Genomic DNA, 26,577 nt, shown 5'->3' on the forward strand with positions numbered 1-26,577 from the left:
TCAGACAGGCTGGTATGAACAGCCGAAAAAGCAACGGCCATACATAAAACAAAAAGGGAAATCAACTTCTGCTAACAAATCTGCTCAAGTCCATTGGTATAGATGCTTGTAAACAGAACCAGAGTTTAGAAACAGTAAAAAATTTATTAATTTGGTGAACATCCCTAAACTAAGTGAAAAAGTTATTCCATGAAACGTCATATGGAATCAGGCTTTATAAAAAAACACTCATCTCTACAACAACTCTGTTTTGGTGAGTTTTTTAAACAGTTATCTGTTAGCTGATAAATAGTATAAATAATAGTGTATAAGTAGTGTAAATAGTTCTCTCTCAGGTTTAAACAGTGATCTCTTAGGACAATGAACCAATGACACAGATCAGCCTGACTTCAGTACATAGAGGCAGTAGTCGGGAGAACTCTGTAGACTCCCAAACTGAAGGCTATGCTGAAGCAGTAACACGGCACTCCTGCAACACCTCCTGCTACCAGGTACACACAGGCTATCAGGCAGCAGGAAGAAGGCAAGAGGTTACGGAATTACCGACATCATGGCAATGTATCTCAAAACTTGAACTATCCAATACAATACATTGCAATGTCAGTGCTAAAAAAACCCCTGCAACGGTTTTGTGGCACCTTTTGTACTGAAGCAACTTCCTAGTTCTCTCAGTCTGGCAAAACCTGCTCAGACTTGGAAAACATAATAGTTTAAGACCCTGCCGAAAGATCTCAGTTCCTGTGCTGAATTACTGGGTAGTTTGTTGATTCTGAACCATTCAGGTAAAATATGCAGTAACATGGTTTCAGTGTCTGAAGACTGACAGTACTGACCAGCCTGGGATAGGTATGTGTCTATTCCTACAAAATCAGGTATCTGACACAGCCATGTAGCTTAGTGTCATACACTAAGACACAGAAACCTAAAACAGGAGTGTAAGAGTAATATAAGCCATCTCAATATCATCCAGTGGAGAACAACTGCGGAAGAAGGCTTAACAGAAGGTGCAGGGGAAAAAAATCCCAACACACGTGCCTTTGCTAAAGTCTTTTTTGAGTAAATGTCTGTGCGAAGTCCAAAGTTCTGCAGATCAGTAGGCTTCTCTTTGTTTTTCTCAGGAAAACTCAACATCTGCTGAGCAGCTGGAACCTGTGAAAAAACATCACAAGAGAAAGGTGAGAGGCAAAAATCGAAAGTTATTCAAGGTTTTCAGACCAATGTTAAACAGAACATGGACTGAACAAAGAAGTTGAATGTAAGTCTAGAGAGACGGCTTTGCATCGTATCACTTGCATACAATGCCCATAGACTTGGTTTAAGAGATTCCAACCACCTGAAACTCTCAGGTGTCCTAGATGGACAGAAAGGGAACATTTAATGAGATCATGTGCAAGTTATTCTGCTACCATGTTAATGACATTGGCTAGAGCTCAGGCAAGCACACATTAGTGCAGCCTGCAGGGCTCACCTGCGGAGTGCGGATATGGAGAGGCATAAGTCCGGAGGGTGTATCGGCCAGCACATTGAAGTGAGGAGTAGGGGGAGGGCCCATTGCCATGGGACGGCTTTCTGGATCCACTTGGTAGTTAATGAGACCCCACTGCTCCAGAAAAGCATGTACTCTATGAAACAACGTGACAAATTACAATCTTATTAACTAAAGCCTTGCTCATGCTTGACACTGCAGAAAGGAGAGAGCAAAGGAGGAATTTTATGTTTCTGGATCAAACATAGATCCAGAATCTTCTACAGTCCTCCACTAATCACAAATGGCAATACAAACCACAAAGCACAAGCTTTGTCCAGATGTGACTGCACTTTGGCATGTTGCATAAAACAAAACATGACATCTTTGGTTACAGATAACAGGAATTACTCCAGGACAAAAGCAAAGCAAAGCTAGGGCTGCGTGCATAGAACCATTTGCACACAGTGTACAGATTGTGAGGGCTGCACAATCACTGACTTGCTTTCCTCACCTATCTAGCTTTTCTTCACTGAACCAACATATAGCAAGCCCCACGTTTCTAGGGCTCTGCTGCACCTCACAGCTTAAGACTGGTGAAACATAAAACTGACAAAACAGAGCTGCAAAACTGGAATTCCTGGAAAAACTCCACATATGTACTGAACAGCAGAACCTAAATAATCACAAGTTAAGATCCAAACTCCGTAGGCATGGCTCAGCAAGCAGGCAGAATATTACAAATAAAGAATAGCATAACAATCTGGCTACCATAAAAATGGGGAAACTGCTAATCAACAGCACAATGGCTGTTGCCCACACCTACGCTGTTGTACTAGAGCACTTCCACACCTAATGTAGCTCCTATTTCTTTTTGTTAAAGTGCGGGCAGTGGCTGAAACATCCGTGGCTTTTACCTCATGACAGCGCACACATCTCCAGTCAGATTCCTTCTGCAAGCAGTGCTCGTCAAGTACTCTTGAGGGTTTAAGCGATACGTGTCAATCATGAAGTTGCGGTAAGCCAGGTATCTGGAAGACAATTCATAGGTAGTTCATGCATATTAATGTCTAAAAGTTTAGAATACGTATTTCAGGATTCAAACACCCGTATTACTGACAAGCAAACATCAACAGATAGTTTTTATTGACGAAATTTAAGAATCAGTATCAAAAGCAATAAGTAAATAGAATTTTTTTTATATATATACTGAATATGACCCATCTCTTCCAGATTGTTTCACTCTAGACTTTATCTGTGTTTGGATCAGCAGTACATCAAAGCAAGCTTAAATTGCAAATCATGCAAATAGCTGCTGTAGCTTGGTCACTAACCAAATACTTGTGGAACAGACTACTAGCTGCAGGAAAAAATTAGTAGGGTCTGGTCTTCACATGGCAACAGACTAAATGTTTGTCAATCACCTCTGTGAGTCTGGAAGGAAAAAAAGCTGTGCACAAAAGCAGAAGCAGTACACTGGCTAGAACGTTACTGCTCCTACATGCAGGCTTTTTAACGCATAAAAACATCAGCCAGGAAAGGTCAGACACCAGCAAAATGTACAAAAGATCTTTGGAAAGCAGAGGGCAAGAACCCAGAAGTCAGCACAGCACTCCCCACTCACTGAGCTGGGAACAGCTAAGGCAGAAATCACCCCCATGAGACCGCTGTATTTCAGTGCACAACAGTCCCAGCAAGCAGGTTTTGGGGTTCAGCCCCTTTCCTGCACTGCAGACACTGCTTCACAGGCTTTTTCAGTAACTTCCTGCAATGTATTAATGCTTCCTAACACAAGTTGTTCAGAACAAAACAAACTGCCATAAAACTATGGCTAACCCTGTTCTTTAGATTGAACAATACCAATCTGCCAAATACAAGTTAGTATCCCATGCAAGGATGTGTTCACAACAGTTTATCATGAGCAGATTTCTGCCTTCAGAAAATTCAAGACAGGGATGCCTCACATGCAGCGTGCAAAAGCAGCTGGTAACCAAGAATGAATCATACAGAGGTGGAACACCAAGGCATTTCACAAGCAAGACATAAGCAGACAGATGCTGCAAGTACACATTCCTGCCAAAATCCCACATCTTCATTCTGAGCAAATTATAAATGAAGCTTGCTGGAAAAAAGATATGGAACTAGGTGATGGGATCTTGCATGTCCAATGTTTGGTAGGCGAGAAAAAACGGAGTTTCTTCCATAAAGGAATACTCAGTCACGCTTCTAAATGCTCCTGGAGAGAAATGGGTTACTGTCTGCTTAAGAACAGGTATTTTAAAGCAGTCTTGGCTGCAGAAATTAGTTTAATATTTGTTAAGGTCACATTACTAGGTGAAGAGAGAAGCCTAAGACAGAAACACCCCTAAAGGTTATCCTGCAGGGAGTTGTTTTTGACAACGACATGACTCATCAGCTAAAACTTGTCAACAGTGAGAGAGATATGTCAACTAATATTTAAAATCCAATTTAAGACAGAAACCACCCCTCAGGCACTACTGTCACAAGAACAAACCTGTGTGAGCTTCTGAAACACAGTACTTTGTCTGGCCTGAAAACTAAGGTGGAGGCAAAACATTTAAATAAAAAAGGGAAATCCTTCTGAATGGAAAAAGGAAAACACAAAGCCAAGACTACAAGCTATTCCTACAGTCCCTAAATGGCAAGAAAAATACATCTCCAGGGTAACAGCAACATTAGGAGGAGTCCCTGATCTGCTCACTCCCAGGCAATAACCAGCAGCAGCACATGGATGAATGTCAGGAGACCTGATCTTTTAACGTCAACTGAAAAAGGAAGCATGGGCCTACATGTGACAACCACATCAGTGGCAAATACAAAAGGTAAGCATTTTTCACAATTCAATCTGTTTGCAGTCTTCGACACCAAGTCCTAGAAACCCCCAAACACAAACGTGCCAAATAGTAAAACTAATGGAGCAGAGCTAGTGTCAAATGCAATTTGGAATCACTATCATGCAGCTACAGTTACCGCTGCAACGCCAACATGTACAGAAGTTGTGAGTAAAGACTACAGACTGAAAACCACTCAGGGTGCCAGGGGTCTCAGGAGGTCTCCAAGCCAATCTCCTACTCAAACCACTGAATTTTGACCAGGTTGCTTACAGCTTTGTCCAGCAAAGCCTGAAGGACTCCAAAGAACAACATTCCCAACTTCCCAGGGCCCCAGTCCAGTGCTTCATCTTCTTCAGAGTCAAGTACTTCCCTTATATCAAAGGCAGAACTTGCTGTGTTTCAGTTTGACTTTTTTCCCCTGTCATGCACCTCAGTAACGAGCCTGGCTCCATCTTCTCAGTAACCTCCTCGCGCATTGCGCAACTGCTACAAGGTCTCCCAGTACTCCTCTGAGCTGAAAAAGTTTAGCTTCTAATTTATATCTCAATCTTAGCTCAGAAGCCTCACAAAGTCATGCCTGAGGAGAGGAGATTCAAGCACAAGAACACTCTGAAGTCTGCCTTGTTTACCTGCTGGAAGAGCAATTACCACCACCATCATTTGGATTAAGAAACGGAAGGAAAAAGTTAGTTTGAAGAAATGCTGTGTATGAAAAATGCACAGCTTTGCAGATGTTAAGACAATGTGCTGAGAAGACATCCCAAATGCTTCATTTAGTAGTTAATTCAAAAAACTGGTTTAAAATCCCCAAGAGCTGTTTTGCCACTAGACCAGGATTTGGTATCAAAATAAAGGGAACACAACAAGCCTAATTCCACTGTCCAAGTTGACAAGCATACAAGTGTTCAATTTTTTTTTTTTTTTTTTTGGATGAATTCTCAGGTTTTGGGATTAAAATTTTAACAGAAACAAGCACATTGCCCCAAAACCTGATGTTCACTATCTTCTTGTAATCAATCACCTTTCAAGACTGCTTTGAATAACCAAATTTGCTGTGATTAACAGAAAATTCTCAGGGAAGGGGAGGTGTATTGTCACTAAGGCACGTAACAAGCCTTGCAGTAGATTCTCAAGATAAGCATTTGATGCAAAATCAGCAGCTTATCTTGTTACACTAAGTCAGATCAGAAGTTAATCATTCGATGTATGAAAAACACTGCACTACCTCAAGACAATAATCAGTCTTTCAAAATTATTTTAAACAGCTCTGTGTGTGTAATTTTCAATTAAGAACACTTCAGTTCTGCAGTAGATACCAGACCCCACAAGGAGACAAAATAGGTACAAACTGGATCTAAATTCAACTGAGACAACTCCACCTAGGCTTAACAGGCACATCCAGAATTAAAATGCCACCAGAGGGTTTGGAGCAGCTATATAAGAAAAAATATTTTTCTTCTCGCAATGCACAACTCCAGGTCTCCGATTTAAACTGGACTACCTAATACTTGAGAACACGGTTACATCTCAGGCCTGCAAAGATACATTTACTGACCCTCACCTGCACTTTCAGAATTACCCATCAGCTGCTGAGGGAACCATGAAATCAACACAGATAACTGTGCAAAATCCATTCCACAGTCTGACACAGCATCCTACAACAAACTCAGCAATCACCGCTTACACATGAAACTCCTGAGTCTCAGAAATACAGCATGGCATGAGAAGAGAGAGAAAAATAAGGAGGATTATTAGGTTTCTACAGTATCATGAAATTTTTCAGATGTTTTTGGAAGACGATCATGTCTTGTACCGCATAAAGCTCAAGAATTTGTTCCAATATTACCTGGGAGAAATTAGGTTTATTTTTCCTGGACAACCACTATTAACTATTACTTAGATATTTGAACTTTTACCTCTACTTCAATAATACACAGACACTACCAAACTACAAGCAGCAGTTGTACGGGTGCTCTTTCCTTCTTTCATGCCCCTACAGACAGTATCAGCTTAACACATGCACAGCTAAAATGACCACAGGATTCATGAAACTGGAAGCTTCTTTATCTTGCCACACTCTTATACGCCTACACTCATATTTTACTTACATTTCTGGAGTCTTGGACTTGTTTTTTCCGTTGAAGAATTCAGGAAGAGCGCGACGTTCAATCACATGAATACTGTAGCAGAAACAGACAATTCAGATACCAAGTATTAAGTAATCTTGAAGTACTCTGCACACCTCCAAATGACTATTTTCAGGGAGAACATTTATAACAAGGGTTTGTTTTTTTTTTTTTATAGAAACCTTAGTATTCTAGCATGACCCTTTGAAATTTGCTTATTTCACCAAACAAAGCTGCATTGAAAAACCATCACAATTCAGTCACTGGTCAAAGCAAAACTACGCACCCAATGCCACCCTGATCAAACTCCGACAAGTACCGAGCAGCCGCCCATTTCCACCTGTACCTTCCCAAGCTTCTGACAAAGCATCTTTCGCCTCCAGCCTGTTTAGTGCAAACATTCGGCGAACCACCAATACCCCAAGGAACCGACACCTTTATGGCACATACTGCCAAGATGGCAGTGCGTGCTTTGAGTCCCAGCCCAAAGCTGGATCGGCAGCACTTATTAGTGCTCACAAGTCAGGTAAGAGACTGGCTTCAAAGACATAGCTAGTACCTCCCTGGTCAACCGGGAAAATAAAATCCAAAGTATGGCTATTTGGAGCAACAAAACACTGTCTTAAAAATTACTTCTTCCCTTTGCGCTCCAAGGAAGACATATGGAGCAAAAACTGACCACATATAGAAGAGCAGAACTAACGACACCTGAGATGCTATGCGTTACATAAAATAAACAAAGGTAAAGATCACAAAAAATTAAGCTTTAGTTATTTTGATACATTTTTTCCTTCCATAGTTGTTTCAGATGAAGTATTTAAGTTTAAATGTTCTTTTAGTAGAATCTTTCATTCTGCATGTACTACCAGCCTGACAATGCAAATAGCACCGCAGAAACTTAGGAAATCACATTCTCGTATTTTCTAAATAAAGGGTTGGAGGAAGTGATATGATTTATCTTAATAAGGAAATTTGCTCCTGGAGTGTTTTAATTGCAGGGTGATTGCACCTGCGGAATACTACCAGCAACAAATGAACAAGATAATTTTGTTTTATCCATGGCATATAATGGGATATATAAGAGGGTTTTCACTGCAAAGCAAAATTGTAATGCAAGCAAACAGCCAGAGTACATGGAACTTGATTAGTCAACTCATTTTTTTCTTTTCTAAGATCTTAATATGAAAACTCTTTGAGGGACCTAAGATTTAACCCATCTATTACTAAGTGAGGAAATAGCTTCAAGATTATAAAATGGAAAAGTTGGTTGTGTTTTTTTAAAAATGCAGGGCTTGTCAGAGTAACTTAAGACAGAAACTCATAGAATAGCATGTACTGACGCATGCTAAAACCTGGAGAACTACAAGGATCTTTTAAGAATTGCTACTTTTAAAGGTAACACAGAAAAATATATTCTTGCCCTCCTCCTGTATGTTCAGCTTTTCACCTGCCATGCAATTGTCCTTTTACAATGATACCGCTTCCTCTTAACTTGTCATTCATAGGAAAATACTCTAATTTGAAGATGAAGATAAACCAATAAACTGTTCAGATTTTAGTAATAAACAAATTTTCTAGTTCTTACAATGAAGTTACCCAAAGCTCAAGATATTACACTGAAACTATACTGAGCATTAAATAAAATCTATCTTTTTACTAGAAAATTAATTTTAGCAAGGACTATTCTAAAACAGCAGTTTATAAAACATTCTGAGAGAAGTAGATTAGAGTTATTTTTCAGTTTGCTTTAAATCAGTTGTGACTGGACACATTAAGGAAAGATTTGCAATTTGGGAGGTTTATTTTGCAGCGGTTTGTTTTTACGTTTAAATAACCCAAGAAGCACCTTGCTGGCACAGCAAGGGCCACAACACCTGCAGCCAGGTGGGACAGTGCTACACCTATGCTCTCTAGTTCTCCAGAACACAAAACCCCGTCTCAATGAAAAAGACATGCTCTGAGACAGAAAAATGTCAGTCTCACAGCTGTTTGGTTATTTCAGCTTCAAATCCAAACCAGCTTAACATGCTGTTTCTGGAGCACTAGAATCCAAAAATCAAAGCTTCTTCTCACATACCCTGCTACCTTGTGGATGTCCACTGTTCACACCACAGGGATAATTTACGGTTGCCTTTTACAAGGTCAGGCCAGCTACACCTAATGCAACATGAAGTTTAGTCCGTATTTCTTCACAAATACTTCATTAGTCTTTTAGCTGTGTTTCAGACTGGTTTAGCTCTCAGGAACACCGTTGGAACTACTGTCACTATTACAAATGCACCAATCAAGTTAGTAGCCAACCATTATCACCCAGTCACTCCCAAAAGCACTTGCACAATAGCCTGAGTCATCTCATGACAAAACGTCATTGCTGTCATAATTTTCTCAGTAGGTATGTATTATTGTACCTTCATTTTACAACAAGGAATTGAAGCACAGAGGCTATAGATACACCTACCCTCGTTTAAAGTAAGCCTCAATTAGCTCGAGCTACGCAAAGTTGCCTTGCCTGACCCACAGCAGATCCACAGTACTTTATCACTTTTTGAAGTGCATCAGTGGAGCGTTTCATTCTGTGTGTGTAACAGAACTACACCTCGAGCTTTTCTGCTCACAAAGCAACTGGAGCACCTAGAAATTCAGACTATGTGACCCTTGCTTTTCTGCTTTCAGGATCATCTCAAAGTGGGAGAGCAGGGGGACTGAGAAAATAGATGGTTCTATTTATGGAGATTTAGGTCAACTTAAGCACCTGACTCAAGGCACCAGAAGTCTGCCAGAGCTGGGAACTGAACCAAGCCTTATGCTAACAGTGCAAATCCCATCTTAATTCATTATTATAAAAAGATACCCACTTTTGAAAGTTGCACGTGAAGCTTAATCCTCAAGTGTCATACCACATCTTTTTAGATTCCAGCCTAAACAATATCTCAACTCCTAGAGCTAAGACAAAATGCATGCTCAAATGCTTTTCCAGACAACTGACTATTCCTTACTCTGTTTCCAAAGCAGTTGTTACTTAAAAGTACTACTAAGAGTTTAACTTGTAGCATGACTTTCATTCCCAGCTACTCGCTTCTCTTCCCACACCACAGAAGTCTGAGTATACAGGGGACATTAGGGTTACTATAGTCAGTTATATGCTCATAGCACATCACAATCCTCTGACTCCAAGGAGGATTCCAAAATGAAACGAGCATCCTCCCTGTATAATCAGTGACTTATGCTCCAAGTCAAGATCTGAAGCAAAATAAAAAGCCACCAGCTTTCAGAAGTAGATACAAACATAGGAAGATCATACAAGGACTAGCAAAATAGGAAAGAGAAAGGAATTATTTTCTCACAGGGGAAGAATAAAAATCAATGCAAAGCAAAAAATGCTGAGAAAGTAGACTGAAGACCTATGCTGTTTGTTCTCTTCCTCATTCAAAATCCCTGAAAACTGTCAGAATTCAGCTCAAAAAGATTTTTAAATAGAAAAGATGTATCCAAATATGGGAACTAGGCCTACATAAAAGTAATTTCTTTCAGCTCTCGGCTTGATTTATGAGTAAACCACCAAAACTCTGAAGTCTTCCCCCAGTTCTCAATTACTTTCTTACCAGTTGTAGTCAAACCAAGATGCATAGCTTGGAATAATGATGTGGTTGGTTTGTTCTGTGACGTTATCTTCACCTGGATCAATTGACCGACTTTGATCACCTTTGTTAGGATCTTCATCTTCCTGTATCATGGAAGGGAATACAACAGTTAGTAGGTTGCAAGACACATACCTAACAACTCTTAGCCAGCACAAAGTTAGTCCCAAACAGGTGCTTTCCAATCCTGTGCAGAATAAACTCCTGACACAATCTCTGGTCGGGGCTGGGGGGGGGTGTAGGGGTGTGTGGGGAATCTCAGAGACCAGAGAAAGGGTAATTTTGTGTTCATAAAAATATTAAAGGAAGCTTAACGCCAGTAAGTTTTCAGAGCCAGCTCTCAAATCTCAAGGACATACTTGGCAGTATAGTTACACCACGGTTTGCACCCTGTTTACAAAATGAAGCATGCTCTAACTACAAGAGAAAACACTGCGTTCCAATTCTGTAGTATACTGCAACCACGTGCAACAAACACAGCACAAACCTAGAGTACTTTGTAAGCTGTGAGCCTAGCTCCTGCTGTCATCTCCAATTACTGACACCACACTAGTTCTTAATATTGTCTAAGACGGGTTGTATTTTTTGCTACTCTTCCCACATTCGTCTTCTCACTCCTCAGAAGAGCATTAAAGGAAATCAGACTCATTACTTCTAGTTTCACTGGGAGACGACTCTTGTCAGCAGTAACAGTTTCATGTCTGCAAAACTGCGTCTCATTACACTAAACTCTTGCTTGGATAAACTCGCTTTGACCAATCTTAAAGCTGGTCTTGGATATTTTCCTCTTAAGAAGAGGGGATACTAAGTTCAGGTTGTAACTCTGCATGTCCCTGTGTTTGCTCCCACTCCAAGGGCGAGCAGAGCCATGAGTCTGCTCATACAGGGCTGCTGTGAAGACACCAGCAAGCCACATTTTAGGATATTCCTAAGCAGATGACAAGCCTTGGGTCACAGTCTGTTGCTTCACAGCAGAAGCCTCCTGTGAACATAAGATATTCTGCAACTTTAGTTCCAGCACATATTCACCTCCTGATCCAAAATGATACAGCAAAGGGCACAGAGACAGTACTACAAAATCAGGGTCAGGACAGATAAACTGCACAGAAACCCTCAGGTGCTAGTTGAAGAGCCTGCAGGCAACTCAACGTTAAACGGCTTGCTCTACCTCAGTTACTATTTCAGAGAAACAGAAAAGACTGATAACAAAGTCCCAAATGTAGAGTCATTAGTATCAACGATGTATCTTTTCCTCGGACTAAATTCCCCCAAAGACAAAAAGGTATCACGCTAAATAGATTTAGTGATCTGACAAAAGCTATTCAGAAAAGAAGCCTTCCTCTCACTATCCCCTCAACTTCCAACAACCTTTTCCTTTCAAAACACATTCACTAAACTAAGAAAAAGATCAGGGCCCCCCAAAAAACACCGTTTAGCAGAGGACATGAAAAACAAACCTCTTCTCATCTAACATGGAACAAATACTAAGGTTGCTGCATCAATCCCACGGTTCCAGGTCATTCAACACCCAGGGATGGAGAAGTCAGACCAGGAAAAAAAAAAAAATCATAAAAAATTCCCATATTGGAAAAGCCTGCTGTTGCATTCCTTCTGAGTTGGTTTCCCTAACTTGGAAACCAGTGCTTACTTAATAATTGCATTTTGGCAACCTCGGTTCAGACATCTCTCTCTAGACACTTAAGCCCACCGTTCCTTAGTGTGGTACCTGCACCTGAACCTGAAAGAAATGCTGCTCACTAGCTAGTCAGTGCTTCGCATACCTGGAGTTATCTTTCCCCATTTTAAACCATGAGAAAAGATTTTTGAGCATTTCTGAGAACACATACACAGACTGGACATATGAACTGAAATACTGTAACACTAGAAATATGTCAGTATGTAAAGTCAGATTTTCTTAATTACGTGTATAACACTAAGGACACATCCAAACTGTATGAACCTAACATAGACGTGATCTTTTCCTACCTGCATGATCAAGCAGCCATCTTATACTAGACAAGTTGTTAAAAATAGCACCTGGCATGCCAACAATGCAATTCAATACAGAAACTACCCCAGCAACTCTATTAAAATGATCAGGAAGGCTATCCAGGATTTAGATTTAGTCCTGAAACCTACAGAAAAAGCATAACCTTTGAGAAACCTTGCATCTGAAAAATGCTTCTTTGAAAACATTCTGCATCTCTCTCCTCGTTCTCATTTTTAATATACTAATTTAAAATTACGAAATAACCTTACAGCATTTATAGAATTTTTCTAATAGCAAAACAACATTCCTATCAGTAACTAATTTAATCTTACCACTTGAAAAACATTACAGGCTAAGTTACTGAGGATGAGGTTAAGACCTTGATAGGACAAGGGGGAATATTTTTAAACTAAAAGAGGCAAGATTCAGACTAGACATAAGGAAGAAATTTTTTATGCTGAGGATGGTGAAATACTGGCACATGGTGCCCTAAGAGGTGGTCAATGTCCCATCTCTGGCAGTGCCCAAGGCCAGGCTGGACGGGGCTGGGAGAAGGGGTCCCTGCCCATGGCAGGGGGCTAGACTGGGTGTTTTTTAAGGTCCCTTCAACCCAAACTGTTCTATGATCTCAGTTTCTACCAAACTCAGTAAGAAACGGTTGCTATTACCTTTCCTCCAGTTGCCACTGTCTCCTCATCCTGTTCATCTGAAAGGTAAAACATTGAGAATTACACTAATAAAAAGCATCCGACTGCTCATAAGCTTTTCTAGCAATGGAATTGCTTAATTGGAAAAAATATTTTATTTGTTTTGGAAGGGAAGTGAGGAGGAAAGCAAAGTGGATCACACATCATTAAGGCAATCTCATCCTTATGCAGGCACTCAACTATCCCAGACAAGGGAAGAGATAAGAATACAGAGAAAGGATAATTAAAAAAAAAGGAAAATTCTGCCAGGAAAGAGCTTAAATGTCCTATTTTTTAAAAAGACTACAAGGGAAGGCAACTCAATACGTTTCAAATCCAATGTATGTGAAAACTGAATTAATTCAACAAAAGATAGTAGAATTAGAAATTCCTTTTAAAATTGAGATTTGCCTGCAAGCAAAATTACTGTAAAACTTGGGGGAGGGGGTGCTGGAGGGTGTTGTGTGTTTGTTTTACCAAGGTCTGCTACTGTTCCTCCTTTCACAGGTGTGTTTTCACTGTCCTTCTTTGGGTTCACTACAAAAGCAAGCAAAATTGAAACTCCGATGAGTAACCATCAGACAAGATAAAAATTATTGAAGTCTAGCATGCTGTCTACCATCTTATCAATAAACAGTTTTGTTGGTCATCTTTGCAGTTCAAAAGAGTTCATCTGTGCAGTCTGAGTACAACAGACCATTTGTTTGATTTCTCTGTAATTTCACATCTGAACACAAAGCAGCTTCTATTCATGTACTTCGTGGACTAAGTACTGTACTTTTTCCACCTATACAACACTTAATAGTTCTTATATGCCGGTTAAAACCAGGTAAAAATCAAACTGTGTGACACGCGAAATAGTTTGGCATCAAGGACTTGATAGAAGGAATTATTTTTCTGACTTATCTTTACTTAACAGGTATTGCATAGATCAACACTTTTCTGAAAAGGATTAAGAACTGAATGCATTTGGCATGTTGCTACAGTCTTCAGTCATTTAATGTGCTTATGTCTGGTACTTGGCATGCAATTATTTTCCTCCAGAAAACTCCATCCCCCGAAACATGAACTCTGTATAATGTGTGAGAACAACCCTAAAACAGGTGAAACTAAACATTTAAGTGGATTTTTGTAAACTTATTTCAAAAAGCCAAGAGAAGGTGAATCTGCTGCCCTTCTCAGCTGTCACATTCAAATCCCTTGACTAGATAAAACTTAGATGGGCACAGACCATCTGGCCCCATGGCCATAAAGTATTTCAAAGATTTGTCAAAATACATACATATTTTTCAGTGCAGTTCAAGCTATTGTTTTAACATTCAAAGAATCCAGTGTATGCATAGTTTACCATTTTTGGGAAGTACTACTTCTTCTATATTAGGTACTGGCGTGGGATCCTCCATGTCCTTTGTAAGATCTTCTTGCTCATCTTCTTCCTTCTGCCCTCTCCGTTTCCCATATAAGGCTGCTTGTCTAGAACAGATCATACACAAATTCTCTGCCAGCTGCAACTTCCAGATGTTCTCATCTTGATGTTATTCTTCAGATACCAGGATTAAAGGACTGGGTCAAAATACTTATGAAAACATGAATGCTGTACGAAGTGGTGCTGGTGGTTAATGAAAAAATATTCTCTGTATATTACTAAAACAAAGTTAAAACAAAAGGTCTTTTCCACTGTTTCAAGACTGAAGACCACCACTGTACATACATCTTGATTCCAACCCGAAACCGTCTCCAGCATGTTGGCAGCACTGGCATACGGTGAGATTCAAGGGAGGAGCGATTCACTGACGTTCGTCCTTTTTGAGGTGGCAATAAAGGCACGTGCCGTGCAGAAGAGGCACGGACCACTTCAAGGCACGCTGCCTTATTTAACAAAAAGGGCTGGCTAGTACGAGCAGTTCTGCATACAGAGGGAGCCAAAGGCAGAATCACCCACACCTCTCCCTACTCATCTAAGCTGGGCTTTACTTTTGGGATAAAAAAAGAACTAGTTGATAGTTGGAATTACTTCTCACCTCAAATGATAAATTTCCATGTTTGTCTTACGAAAGCCCAAGAGGTCTATTAAACAAGACTCAAATTTTTAGCACAAAAGTGCTCCCCTCCACTTCCACACATAAATAAGCTTTTATTTAGATACAATATTGGCCTTTTTTTTTGTTAAGAGATCAAACTAAGCATTGGGAAAAGTCCTGATCTGCAGGACACAAATGCTACTCTGTTAAAGTTGCATTTGAGAAGTGGACTTTAAACCAGCTGGCTATGTAGATAAAAACTCCTCAATTAAATGCAGTAATTTATGGGGCCATACATCAAAAAGCATACATATACTACACGACTGCACTAACAAAACTAGCTTGAGTTATTTTAGAAACAGCTGAGTACTATTTCATTTGATAAATTCTACTCTTGATGCAGCAATGAACCCTGTCACTGGCTCAGATAATGGACAACCTGCACTAGGTTCTCCTCCACCCGCAGGCAGCACAATTCTACAGAGGAGTAAGGAAACTGCGTATGCTGCACAAGCAAAAATCACTCAAGTCTGTTGTAGAGCTAATGATTGCATTCTAAGGCGAGACAAGTGAAAGGTGCCAGAGAGATCCCCATAAGCATTTCTTCAATAAAATTTGCCTCAAATTGCAGGACCTGGACACTCACCCTTTCTTCCCTGTCTTTTTTCTCGACTCCACGGGAGTTGGGGGTGGAGAAGGAGAATGCTTTCTCTTCCTTGTACTTGCTGCCGCTTTCCTGTCTCTCCTTTCCGGACTACGTACAGGCTGTTGAGAAGCAAAGTGGTTAGCTCATCCCAAATACTACAGTTATTGAAATGCTGTAGGCTACTCTCTTCCTTAATACGTCCTACACCAGAGAAGCTAAAAGCAATAATATCGCAACATGCACCACATCCAGCTCCACAATACTTCCATTTGTCAACATGAAAGCCCCTAAGTTTTCTACAGCCATCCTCCACATCCTGCAATGGCTATGTACTTAAGAACCGTACTCTTAAAGCAAGATTCAAACGCTAGTGTGCAACTCGTTCAGTGCAACACTATCCAACAGGAGAGATTCCCTAGGGAGCAGCCTGGTCTCAAGGTTAAATGAGCATGTTTTCAGAGTCCTAACTAACTTCCTGCATTGGGAGAAATAAAAAAATTAGTTTCAGCAAGTACAGAGAATTTGGAAATCAAATATTAACTGATGCTGTTTAACACACCCCTGGCTTCATTTATGAGAAAGTCAAAGAGGGTCCTCTTCTCTCTTACTATCCTTGGGAAGGGTGGGGGGCATGGAAATCAAAGTGCACACTTACATTTCTGGATAAATAAAGTATGTCAGAAGACAGTTAAACCAGACTGTGTTACCACAGGCACCTCAAACTGCTCAACCAGCTTAGCTTTAGCAACTCTGAGTCTCAAAAATTTGACTTATGCAGACAAAAAATATCCCTGTACCAACAGGTCACCCATTAGGCAGAGAAGCACTTACCTCTTCATTTTTCATAGAGATTCTCTGTCGAAAACTCACTGTTTTCCTGTTCTCGTCTACCTCATAATCCTCTTCGTTCATCCATTCATTGAATATATCTGTGTCCAAAATCCACTTGGCATGAACCTAAAGAACAGAACAACATCTTGACACACCAATGATTTTGGAAAAAAATAACTCCACGACAGACCTCACAGGATTAAGGAAATACTTGCAGCTTTGTTACCAGCATCTGAATATCCAAGTATCTCGTAAAGGTTTTACACATAACAGATGACAGTTTCATGAGGCAATATAATAAAGGAGGAACATGACCATAAGGCTACTGAATGTCATGTCTGTTTCTCAGTTGCTTTTAATCATTCTGAAGTTTAAGGTCAGCTCTCATAGTTGGGACAACAGCTCTGTATTAAGAAGCTTACTTCAGACACTGAAAATTACCATAAAAATCTTCTAAATATACAGATCACCTGAACAGACGTGCCACAAACAACCAAAAAAATGAAGAAGAGTTGTCTATATCTTGGAAAGAAAAGATTGACCATCTTGATTTAAAATACCCATCTTCAAGTAAAGTTCTAGTTTACATAGCTGAAAATAAACTCTTGGGCTTTAGAATCATAGAATCTATGATTTATACAATCTACTATGTATTACTATTTATAGTAAGATTTAGACACAAAAAGCATGTGTTCCAGTTATTTACAGGTGACTACCTGAAGTAAGTAATGTTTCAACAGACATCAACTTACTTCCTGACCTGAGCTACTTTTTAATTCTGCTGTTCAGACTGACAGCATACACAAAGAACACCAGTGCCTGTTATGTATAAAAGAGTAAAAAAATAGAACAATAAAGAAGTAGCTACTACTGTTTCATGGCAACAAAGAAAACTAATTACTACATGAAGAACCTAAGTAAGGCTGCTGATGTCAGTTTGACTGCTCGCACGTTCAACAGATTGACATGTGCTGACTTTCTGCATCATTACAACATCAGTTAAGAGCACAGTTCCTAATAAATTTAACCTTTCCATAGAGAAAGGTGAGATGTGACCCTCAGGGATTCTTTACACAGCTACTAGTTTTCTCATTCATTTCCACGTTGGCTCTAACTGCATGGACAGTTGCATTCATACACTAGAATTTGTCAGCAATGCCAAGGCTTTGGGAAAATGTAGTAAAAAAAAAAAAAAATAATCAAGAAACTTGAACTGTGCCCCGTACTAAGAGCATACAGAAGCTGGTATCTACAGTGGTACTGAGCTAAGACAAACTTGCTCAAGACCTTCTGTAGCAGTGTGAAACCAGGGCACAGGGGAGCCCACAGCCACACACGATCTGTCAGCCAGACCACGGCTCTATTTTGATCCCAACAGCTGAATCTGCTGGAAATGATGCTGCCATTACATTAACTCAGAGAACAGACAAGATTTCAATTGTACCACAGACTTCAAAAATTTGGATTTGTTCTCTAAAGCAGTTACTTGATTTCCATATTATCTAACTACTAATATTTGTGGCCATTTCTATGCTACAGAAAAAAAATTAACTTTCTGAAGACAAAGTATGTTTTAAGCCTTGTAACGTGTGTCAGATTTCTAACCTGACAGTTCTTTTCTCTAACAACAGTCTTCCAAAAAACCCATGAAGATACGGCTTTTTCCCCACATCCCCTCCTTAAACACTGTATAATGCCGCTGTGCTTTCTAATGAGTTGTCAGGTTTCATCCCAGAGATGGCTGTACTTCAGCAGTAAGGAAGGACTGACCTCTAACAGAAAACACCTCACTCATGTCAGGCCAAAATAAAAATGGTAATTTTGGCACTAGCAGGGATTCCCAAGTCTGTCCTTTTCCCTCACAAAGTATTTTTTCAATAGCATTCCTCCCCATACCAAAGAAACATTTTAGACTTTTTCATCACAGCTCTAGAAATACCACTCTGCTTTTCCAGATATATGGAAGTACAGCCATTGTTACTCAGCAGCACATTAAAACACCCATCCAGTAACACCTGCGCATAAGCTACACCACTATGGCAACCCTGGGAAACTGTTCAAAAAGAGACTTACCTTCCATGGCTTTTCAGGAATTGGAGGATCCTCAATTTCAGCATCTATTTCATTGGCATGAACCCAAGTGTCATAGCTAATGAGAGGAGGCAAGAAAAAACAGAATTGGTCCCCTGGGCTGTTCATCCAGAAAGATCACCAGCAGGAATATTTACTCAGCAATTTTGACAGGTGCAAATCATACTGCTGGGACAGAATAGTGAAGTATTTTCACACAATGAAAAGTTAAAGGAGTAAGACACACTGAAAAGGGAGGGGTCCAAGACATGTAATATACATTTTTAGCTTTCTGAATTTAAAAGCTATCTGTGTGAAATCAGCTCCAGCTTAAAATTGGAAATCTACTCTCTAGGTTCAGCGGTATAAATGTAGTTTGAGCACCTGTGCAAACCCCATCATTAAGTTAATTAACTTGTTTCTGTTCTTGTGAGCTTAAAGCAAGAGATACTGGATTCCTAGAAGAAAGGAGTATGCATCCTCTCTTCAATGCCTATTGCTCTAGAAGCCATTTATTATTTACACTCACTTTTCCACATGCTATTCCATCCAAAGCCCAACTATAAAAATACTAAGAAACCACACGGTAACAGCAAAAGCCAAAACACTCTATAATCAACACGAGGCACGTACTAACCAACTGGCGTGTTATACAGAAGGAAAGATGTGTATACAGCATTCCTCATGTTTATACCACCACTTATAAATACATATACACATACACAGAGTCAACACAAACTTGACTGCTGATGAAAGTATAAAAATGTTTTCAAGTTCTTTATCTGTATGAAGAAAGAAACTTAAGTAATTGTTGTTTGCTCTCCTCCAGTGAAATATGGATATGGTTCTTGAGAATTCTGTGCATGCACAGCCAAGCAGATTTTACTACCCTGAAAAAGTTATTTAAGTAGAAGTCACTGCTGGGTTATCAGTCTTTTGAGTTTTCCAGAACCCGGACTCAGAAACCAGTTATTACAAATAAATTTATGTTACTAACAGTAAATACGTTATCTTTTAAAATCTTCTAACACCACAAGACAGCTTTCTCAAATGCATGCTCTCAGCAGTCACACTTGACAAAAGGCAACCCATGGAATGAAATCTCTCTTTATCAAAGGCAGTTCAACTAGGTCATTAGAAGTTCTCCCTTTTAAAGTTTTATTAACTTTATGGAAAGGCTCACGCCACCCTCTGAAAGTCTGGTTCAATTTGCAATGTTTCTAGTGGCTCTGCAGAAACACAGACTCCCCCTTTCCAAGCTCGCCCACCTACCAGGACCACAAATAGGCATGCATATTTCAGTTTTAAACCGATGATTAAGTTTTTTCAGGCTTTGGACATTAAGATAAAAAGCAGATACACTAAATTACTGCGTGGTTATACTCTAAGACAACCAGTGTTTGTCTGATAATATGAACAGTGACGTACAATCACTGAGAATCAAACCAACAGGAACACAGTACTGTGTACTTGGGTTACATTTTCAAATGAGCCACTGTGGGACAGGCCTGAGCCTGGCGTGCTGCAGAACAAGGGAAGAGCACAGCTGCAGCCCACAAGCTGGGACACTGTCCGTGCAGGTTTGCCACTGATAACTGCAGAGCACCACTACCAGGAGAGGTAAGGCTCAGCAAGCTCAAGGAGCAGCTTGTTTGAGGACATGGATTTTCCTACTCACAAGTTTTTATCAAGGCTTTTCCTTCAACAAACTTAAGTAAGATTTGGGGTCTTCATTCTTCCCCCACCTTTCTTTACCTGTCTGGAAAAAATCCCCAGTGTACCAGCACCTGCTTGTCTTTTTTCATCACAGGTCTCAACCATTCATCTGCAAAGGGGAGAGAGATCTAGCGTCAGATTCCACTTGTAAAGCACATTAAACACTATTTTGCTTTTCCATAGTCAGTCACAGTAAAGTTATTGCAACCACCCCTGATAAAAGCCTGCTGCAGTGCCACTGCAATGGCCTGGCCTGCCACAGTAACACACCTGCCTGCATTACCTTGGCCGCGTCTAAACTCACACGTGCTCTGCCTGTATATGACAGACGTTACATTAGTAAAGTCATTTTAATGCTAAGGATGATTACATTTCCTTCCCTGGCCACACACATTCATATCCTAACACACTTCAGATTAAGATTCAAAGACACCTGAAACAACGATTAGTTTCTCAACAGGAGCAAGAGGCATTTCTGGTTGAGAGGCTGAGGCACCATCCTCTGCCAGCTCGTCCTGTCCCATCCCATCTCCCAAATTCCTTGGCTGCTTTGCCCTGGAACTCAGAACAGGACACAGCAAATCCTCCAAGAGGACATTCAGGAAAGACAGCAGGAATAACACAGGGAGACAGACACAGAGACACACCCAATCTGTCACTTTTTTCAAATTTCTGAATAAATAACAAAGACTAAACTCCCAAATGCTTTCTTCTCAACTGATAAATATTTCCCCCCATCTTTCTGTATCCTTGTTAGGCATCTGAATCCCCTCATTAACTTCTTCTACTGATTTCTATTTATTTAAAATGACCCTCTTCCCAGTATTGAATTCTATTCTCAACAGGTATTTAAAAAAACAACAGGGTTTTGAAGGAAGAATGTCAGGGCAAGGGGTGGTGGTAAAACAGATTTTAATAAAAAACTTCCAAGAGTGTAAGAAAACTTGGATTTCAACTTTCTTCTTTCACAGCAGTGCCAATAAGGACTTCAAGTTACTACAGGCTGACTGAGCAACACTAACACTTTGCTGATTTTGCAATAAGGCATACACTCAGTCTAACTGGCGTTTTAAACTTTTTTTCTTTCAAACTGCACATCTGACACAATGTAATAACCTACCCCCTGCAACCCAAATATTGAGAATATAGCCCAGAGCAGTGTTAGAAGGCAAAGCCAGAGAATGTGAACCTGTATAGGGTTACACTGCTTGGATTTATGGCTGTTTTCTCATCTTAGTATAACCAAGGGTTAAGAGCTCTATTTAACACATCTGCATGTTTGCTGACTACAAAACAGATGGGACCTACTACGCTCAACCCTTTTGTGAGAACCTGAACTCGTTAAAAATAACTACAAGCCCGTGTCTACCAGCAGGACAGGACACAGGCGAGCCCTGGGGTGGGTCAGGCCCTGGCCACTCCTGCACAGGGGGACACTTCCACCTAGCGGCCTGCAGCTGCCAGGCCTCACCAGGAAAAGCCCGTTTACGTCAGTGAAGCTCACATGCAACATCATCCACTAGACAATTAGATGTGTCTAACATGAAAAAAATTAAGAACAGGTTTTTTGTTATTTACTGAAGAACGCAGCTGTTGAACTGCTTTTGTGGAACCTATGTATGTCACAGAGGCAGCCAATATATATTTATATTTATAATAAAGCCAACAATCTCTGTTTACCACGTCTACTTGTTATTGCATCTACCTTGTCAAACCACATAGAAACCCTGATTGGTGTGGGTTCGGCTGGGCCCTTAAAGACCCCCCAGTCCCACCCCCGCCTCGCCGCCCTCACAGGGAAGGATTTCTCCCTCAGCTCTGATCTCCATCTGCCCTCTCTCAGCGCAAAGCCACTACCCCTGTTGTATCACTACATGCAATGTATGTACCAGCATTCACAACCTGGCACCTGGATAGATGAGAACACAGCAGACAATTTTTCAATTCTCATTTACTTTAGCATCTATCTACCTTTCACACATCCAGTTGATTCCTAATAATGTTTCACTCAGCATTCTGACCTGTATTTATGCACTTGGGAGCCACCACAGAAGCAACAAAATAAAACTAAAGTTTCCATTAATATTTATTTTAAAGACCCCTACTTCTGCTGTCCTTCCTTTTAATTTTTAACCTAAGTTAATTTAAGTTCTTCCAGACACTTAGCTTTGATCTCCTGCAGCCTACAAGTTATTTGGGACAAACAAGATGTCCACCTGTGTTCAGCAATAAATAACACCTCAGTTTCCAGCATGAACACTGAAGAGTAGTCACCATTAACACACCTTAATCAGAAAACACCGTGTCAGTTAAAAACATGAACGTTACACCCAACAGCTAGAAGCAGGACACACAGTAACTTTACTTGGAGGCATTAACCTTAGAAACATTTTTCAAGCTCTCAGGAGCAGGCTAGGAATACGTTGTGCCTGTGCTAAAGCTCCTGTGACTGCTACAGAATGTAGTTACAAGACTATTTCCAGTTAAAAATTGGAAAACAATTTTACCATCATCCATTGAGGTAGGACTTGGATAAACATGGTGGGTAGCCTTTGATTTCTCTTCAGTTACTGTTCCCTGTGGGAAAAGTGGATGAAAGGAAGAAACTGTATGAGAAACCTTCAGCACATTACCCCAGACTTCTCACAGCCCATACAACCTAGAAATATTCAAGGCTAGCTTCAATGCAACTACAAGAACGCCACCTCTAAGGAGTGCCAGAAAAAGACAATTATTTTAAGATTGCTGCCAAACTACTACACCTCTCACTCTCTTCATCTCAAATGCTTCCTCCTCCTAGTTCGTTCTGCCCCAATTCTCATGGTAAATTGTTTAACTATCAGTTCATACAAGCCTATTGGTGAATATTTTGTATGAAAGCATCTGTAACTTTTTTCCCCCATTACATACACACTTTGGTCCAAAACAATTTCTAAGTATGACAATTTAAGATTAAGTCTAAAAGAAACTTAACTAGAAATGGCTGCCTTGAATAGAACAGCCCTAGTGCTCAAGAAAGGCTGTATTGTCAAGAGACAGAATAAACACCCGTTCTTTCAAGAAAGCCTCCTAAATCATAGAACAAAGGGAGTAAATCAGAACTACACTAACATGATACCACTGTGTGTCAAAATACCCAAACATGAAAACACTTTTTCTTCTTGCTGGCTTAGCACGTCACTTTCTCAACATATGAGAAGCAACAGATGTACTTCTCATGCTTATGTAGGTGCCACAAACAGTGCGACAAAGCAATTTCTCTGCATATGGGTACAGGCCGTAATTATATTCCTATGGCATCTACAGGCAAAAAAAAATTACTACATGATCTGTTAAATAAATACCTAACACTGCTTAGTGTGACCAGTCGAGAAAACCCTGTCCTTCCCTCACGTGGAGAGCCATAAGGATTCTCCCACATGCTGTGGGGACACACCTCCAGTCTCCATATATGAAGAGTCATTTCCAAGGACAGCTGAAATTCACAGTCTGCAGAATCTTCTGCAGGAGTTATGTTTTGAAACAGTTTGTATGAAAATGTTATTCACAATTTACATTCCACAAACACTTGACAGATTTATTTAAAGGACTTAAGAGCACATGGGATAGTCACAGCCAACAATATGTGAATACCTTATTTAGAAGACAGCATCAAAAGAAAGAAAATTCAAAAAAGCATGAAAATGCATTGCATTATGGTAACAATATTCAAAGACTAGTCTGCTATCAGGGGCCAAAGAGCAAAGAGCTCCTACACCAAGAGTTCATAGAACTGGGTAAAGGGAGAGGAGGTGCTCTGAGCAACAGCAAAAAGGAGAGCTGGAAAGTAGGAAGAATTTAAAAATGCTCCAAAGGAAAGAGCCCTGGTGTGAATAAAGAATCTGCAAAGTGTTTAAGGAACAATGTTAATTCTCCTCCCTTCATTTCCCATGAGCTAAAGATCCTCTTCTATATATCTAATTCGAGCTTTGTGAATTAGATCAGTTAAGTTTCACCTACTTCCTATGGAGCTTTCAAAACCCCATCAGACAATAGACGAACAGAAAGTCTCTCTCAGATGCTAGCCTAACTGAAAACAAAGGGATGGGTACTTTACACTAGAACAGCTTTCAGAAAAAGGTATAAGCAGATTGTAAGGCTTATTCCCTGCCTCTGCTAAACTGAATGTGATTAGAAGCTAAAGACGTAACAAGATGGAAGAATTCTCTAGTGACAAAATGTTTTTCTTGAAGCAGACAGACTTAATGCTAAATCTCACTCATTACCTGTTTTCAAGTTCCTAAATTATTATCTTGGCTCTTCTCAAAAAATCCTCAACATTTATAAAGAAAATCAGAAAAAGTGCAACTACCAGAAACCGTAACAGCATCTCCATCAGCAGAGAGAGCAAACATCTTACTGACAGCTCTGTTTATAAGCCCAGAGATGACACTGGCACTGTGCTGGGACGAGAGACACGCAACTCTTCTGCAAGGCTGCAGTCAGAGCAGCGAGGGCTTGGGAACGCCCGGGAGGAGGGAGCTACCAGTACTAGGGATGGGGTGGAGGAAAGACAACAGCAACAGGTTAAACAGAAAAAGTCAAGATAGCGAGCAAGCACAGACATCAACACAAATGCAAGATGAGAATTCAGAGGGAGGGCAAAGAAGCAAGCCCAAAAGGCGGAATTAGGGACAGTCTCTGTTTTTAGTTCTTCACATCCCTTTACACACAAAGCTGCCTTACTGAGAAGTCCCCCGAAATCATTCACAGATATAGCATGCTTTGAGTTCACTGTAGACTTCCTTTATGAAAGGAAAATTGAATCATTAACTCCAATTTAAGCAATAACAAGCATCCTGAATCAGCTGAAAAACTACAAGTAACTTGTGAAAAATTACACAACTGAAGTTGGGATGATGATTTATAATCCCAACACAGGAAATACATTTAATGTGGAAAAGAAACACTGTACTTTGGCTACAGCCGTGAATTATCAAAACACAAAAGGCTATCAAGACCATCTAGAGTTCACATTCCAGGATTTTTCTCTCAAGACAAGTAAAAAGACTGTTTATATTCTTAAGAGACGAAGCTTAATAGCTTGTTCAGCTCATCATTTCCTATATTAAATTACAATGTGAAGATGTTGACTCTTTTGGAAATATGCTGACTACCTAACAAGCAGGAGTGCTGTTACTTATGCTCTGTTCAACACAGGCAAGAACAAAAGCAAGTAGAATAAAGCAAAAAAAAAGTAGCAATCATTTTAAGACTAAAGCTTCCTTATGCTGTTCCCACATATCTAGAACAGCTGTATTACATGCTACCTTCTTTGGTCTCAGATTTGGACAAACAATGAGCTTCTGCTTTATATATGCAGGTATTCAACAGCAAATCATCTAGGGCCTGCAGCCAGCTCACCGAGACACCATAACTACTTTTTACTTCAACAGCAATTTCAGATTTACTTCTAAAACAGTTATGACTCCATCTCCATGCGAGGATAACTACTAATGGCATTTTACAAATAGTGAACTTCTGGTCTTAAGCGACTTGCTGCTGCTGCCTTGTGTTGTCAGACAATTCAGATGTAACTGATACGCTGAAGTCAGGTGAATACATTTTATCTTACGACTGACAAAATGTTTTAAGATATGCTATTTAACAATTACCTGGTGACGTTTGACAATATCCTTCAATTTATTAGCCAACTTCAATTCTATATCTGGAATGAGGTAGATGGTTGGTCTGCTCAGACAATTGTTCTAGTGGAGAGAATAGGAAGTTAAATAAGAAATTAGTAGGCCACCTGTGACATAAATCAAAAAATCCCATTAAGATCAGCAATGCTTGAGAGAGCTCAAGAGGAACACGTGGCAGCTTGTGCCATGGCACACTGACCCTAGCTCCAGAGACCCCTGCCACTGCAGTACTTCCTCGGCACACCTCCCCGCCGGAGTCTCACCCAGGGTTTCCTTCTGGTCTCTGCAGATCTGCTGTTAGCTCTGTCAGAGACGTTATCACAGATAAAGGGAACGCAACCCAATGCAGCTGTTCCCACATTCCTGCTTTCACATCTTTAATGGAAACCCGGTCTTTGATTTCAAAGATTTTTTGATAGGCTCTGGAACACTTCACTTGAAAGGGAACTGAAGTTCCCTGCGTGTCAGCCTCCGGATCTGAATCTGTCCTGTTGCACTGACATGCAGATTCACACATTTCTACAGTACTGACAGGTACACACTCGTTTCATTTTGAATTCTAACAGGTACTCTATTACATACTGAAACCACCATGCAATAACAGAAATTTTAGTATAATAAGAGTACTGTTTATTTTTGCTGTCCTTCCTCCTACCTCCACTTTTAATAAGCTCCTGAAAGTCACATCTTGACTATATTATACACTATATATTTTTTTTTTTGGGGGGGGGGGGGGGGGGGGGGGGGGGGAAATTAAAAAATTCTGTCATACACAGCAGTTTAAAAAATTTAACTTCAAATTAGTCTCCACACAGCTGTTATCTGCTGTCTTATGGTAACAACCTGTTC

General features: G+C 40.2%; 1 protein-coding gene across 1 annotated transcript in view; it reads right to left on the reverse strand.

Annotated features, from left to right (window-relative positions):
• SMARCC1 (SWI/SNF related, matrix associated, actin dependent regulator of chromatin subfamily c member 1) overlaps positions 1–26,577 on the reverse strand; it is a 90,698-nt gene that overhangs the window by 46,159 nt on the left and 17,962 nt on the right. The window contains exons 5-18 of the mRNA XM_055803680.1: positions 25,699–25,791; positions 22,552–22,621; positions 20,084–20,153; positions 18,332–18,407; positions 16,259–16,384; positions 15,428–15,546; positions 14,109–14,233; positions 13,238–13,297; positions 12,743–12,780; positions 10,049–10,170; positions 6,429–6,500; positions 2,383–2,496; positions 1,469–1,622; positions 1,036–1,149 (exon numbers count right to left, since the gene is read on the reverse strand). Coding sequence (XP_055659655.1) covers positions 1,036–1,149; positions 1,469–1,622; positions 2,383–2,496; positions 6,429–6,500; positions 10,049–10,170; positions 12,743–12,780; positions 13,238–13,297; positions 14,109–14,233; positions 15,428–15,546; positions 16,259–16,384; positions 18,332–18,407; positions 20,084–20,153; positions 22,552–22,621; positions 25,699–25,791 — 1,353 coding nt within the window. The remainder of the gene's footprint in view (positions 1–1,035; positions 1,150–1,468; positions 1,623–2,382; positions 2,497–6,428; positions 6,501–10,048; positions 10,171–12,742; positions 12,781–13,237; positions 13,298–14,108; positions 14,234–15,427; positions 15,547–16,258; positions 16,385–18,331; positions 18,408–20,083; positions 20,154–22,551; positions 22,622–25,698; positions 25,792–26,577) is intronic.

Source organism: Falco peregrinus, chromosome 5 (genome assembly GCF_023634155.1).
Source record: "Falco peregrinus isolate bFalPer1 chromosome 5, bFalPer1.pri, whole genome shotgun sequence".
In the NCBI taxonomy this organism is placed as follows: domain Eukaryota; kingdom Metazoa; phylum Chordata; class Aves; order Falconiformes; family Falconidae; genus Falco; species Falco peregrinus.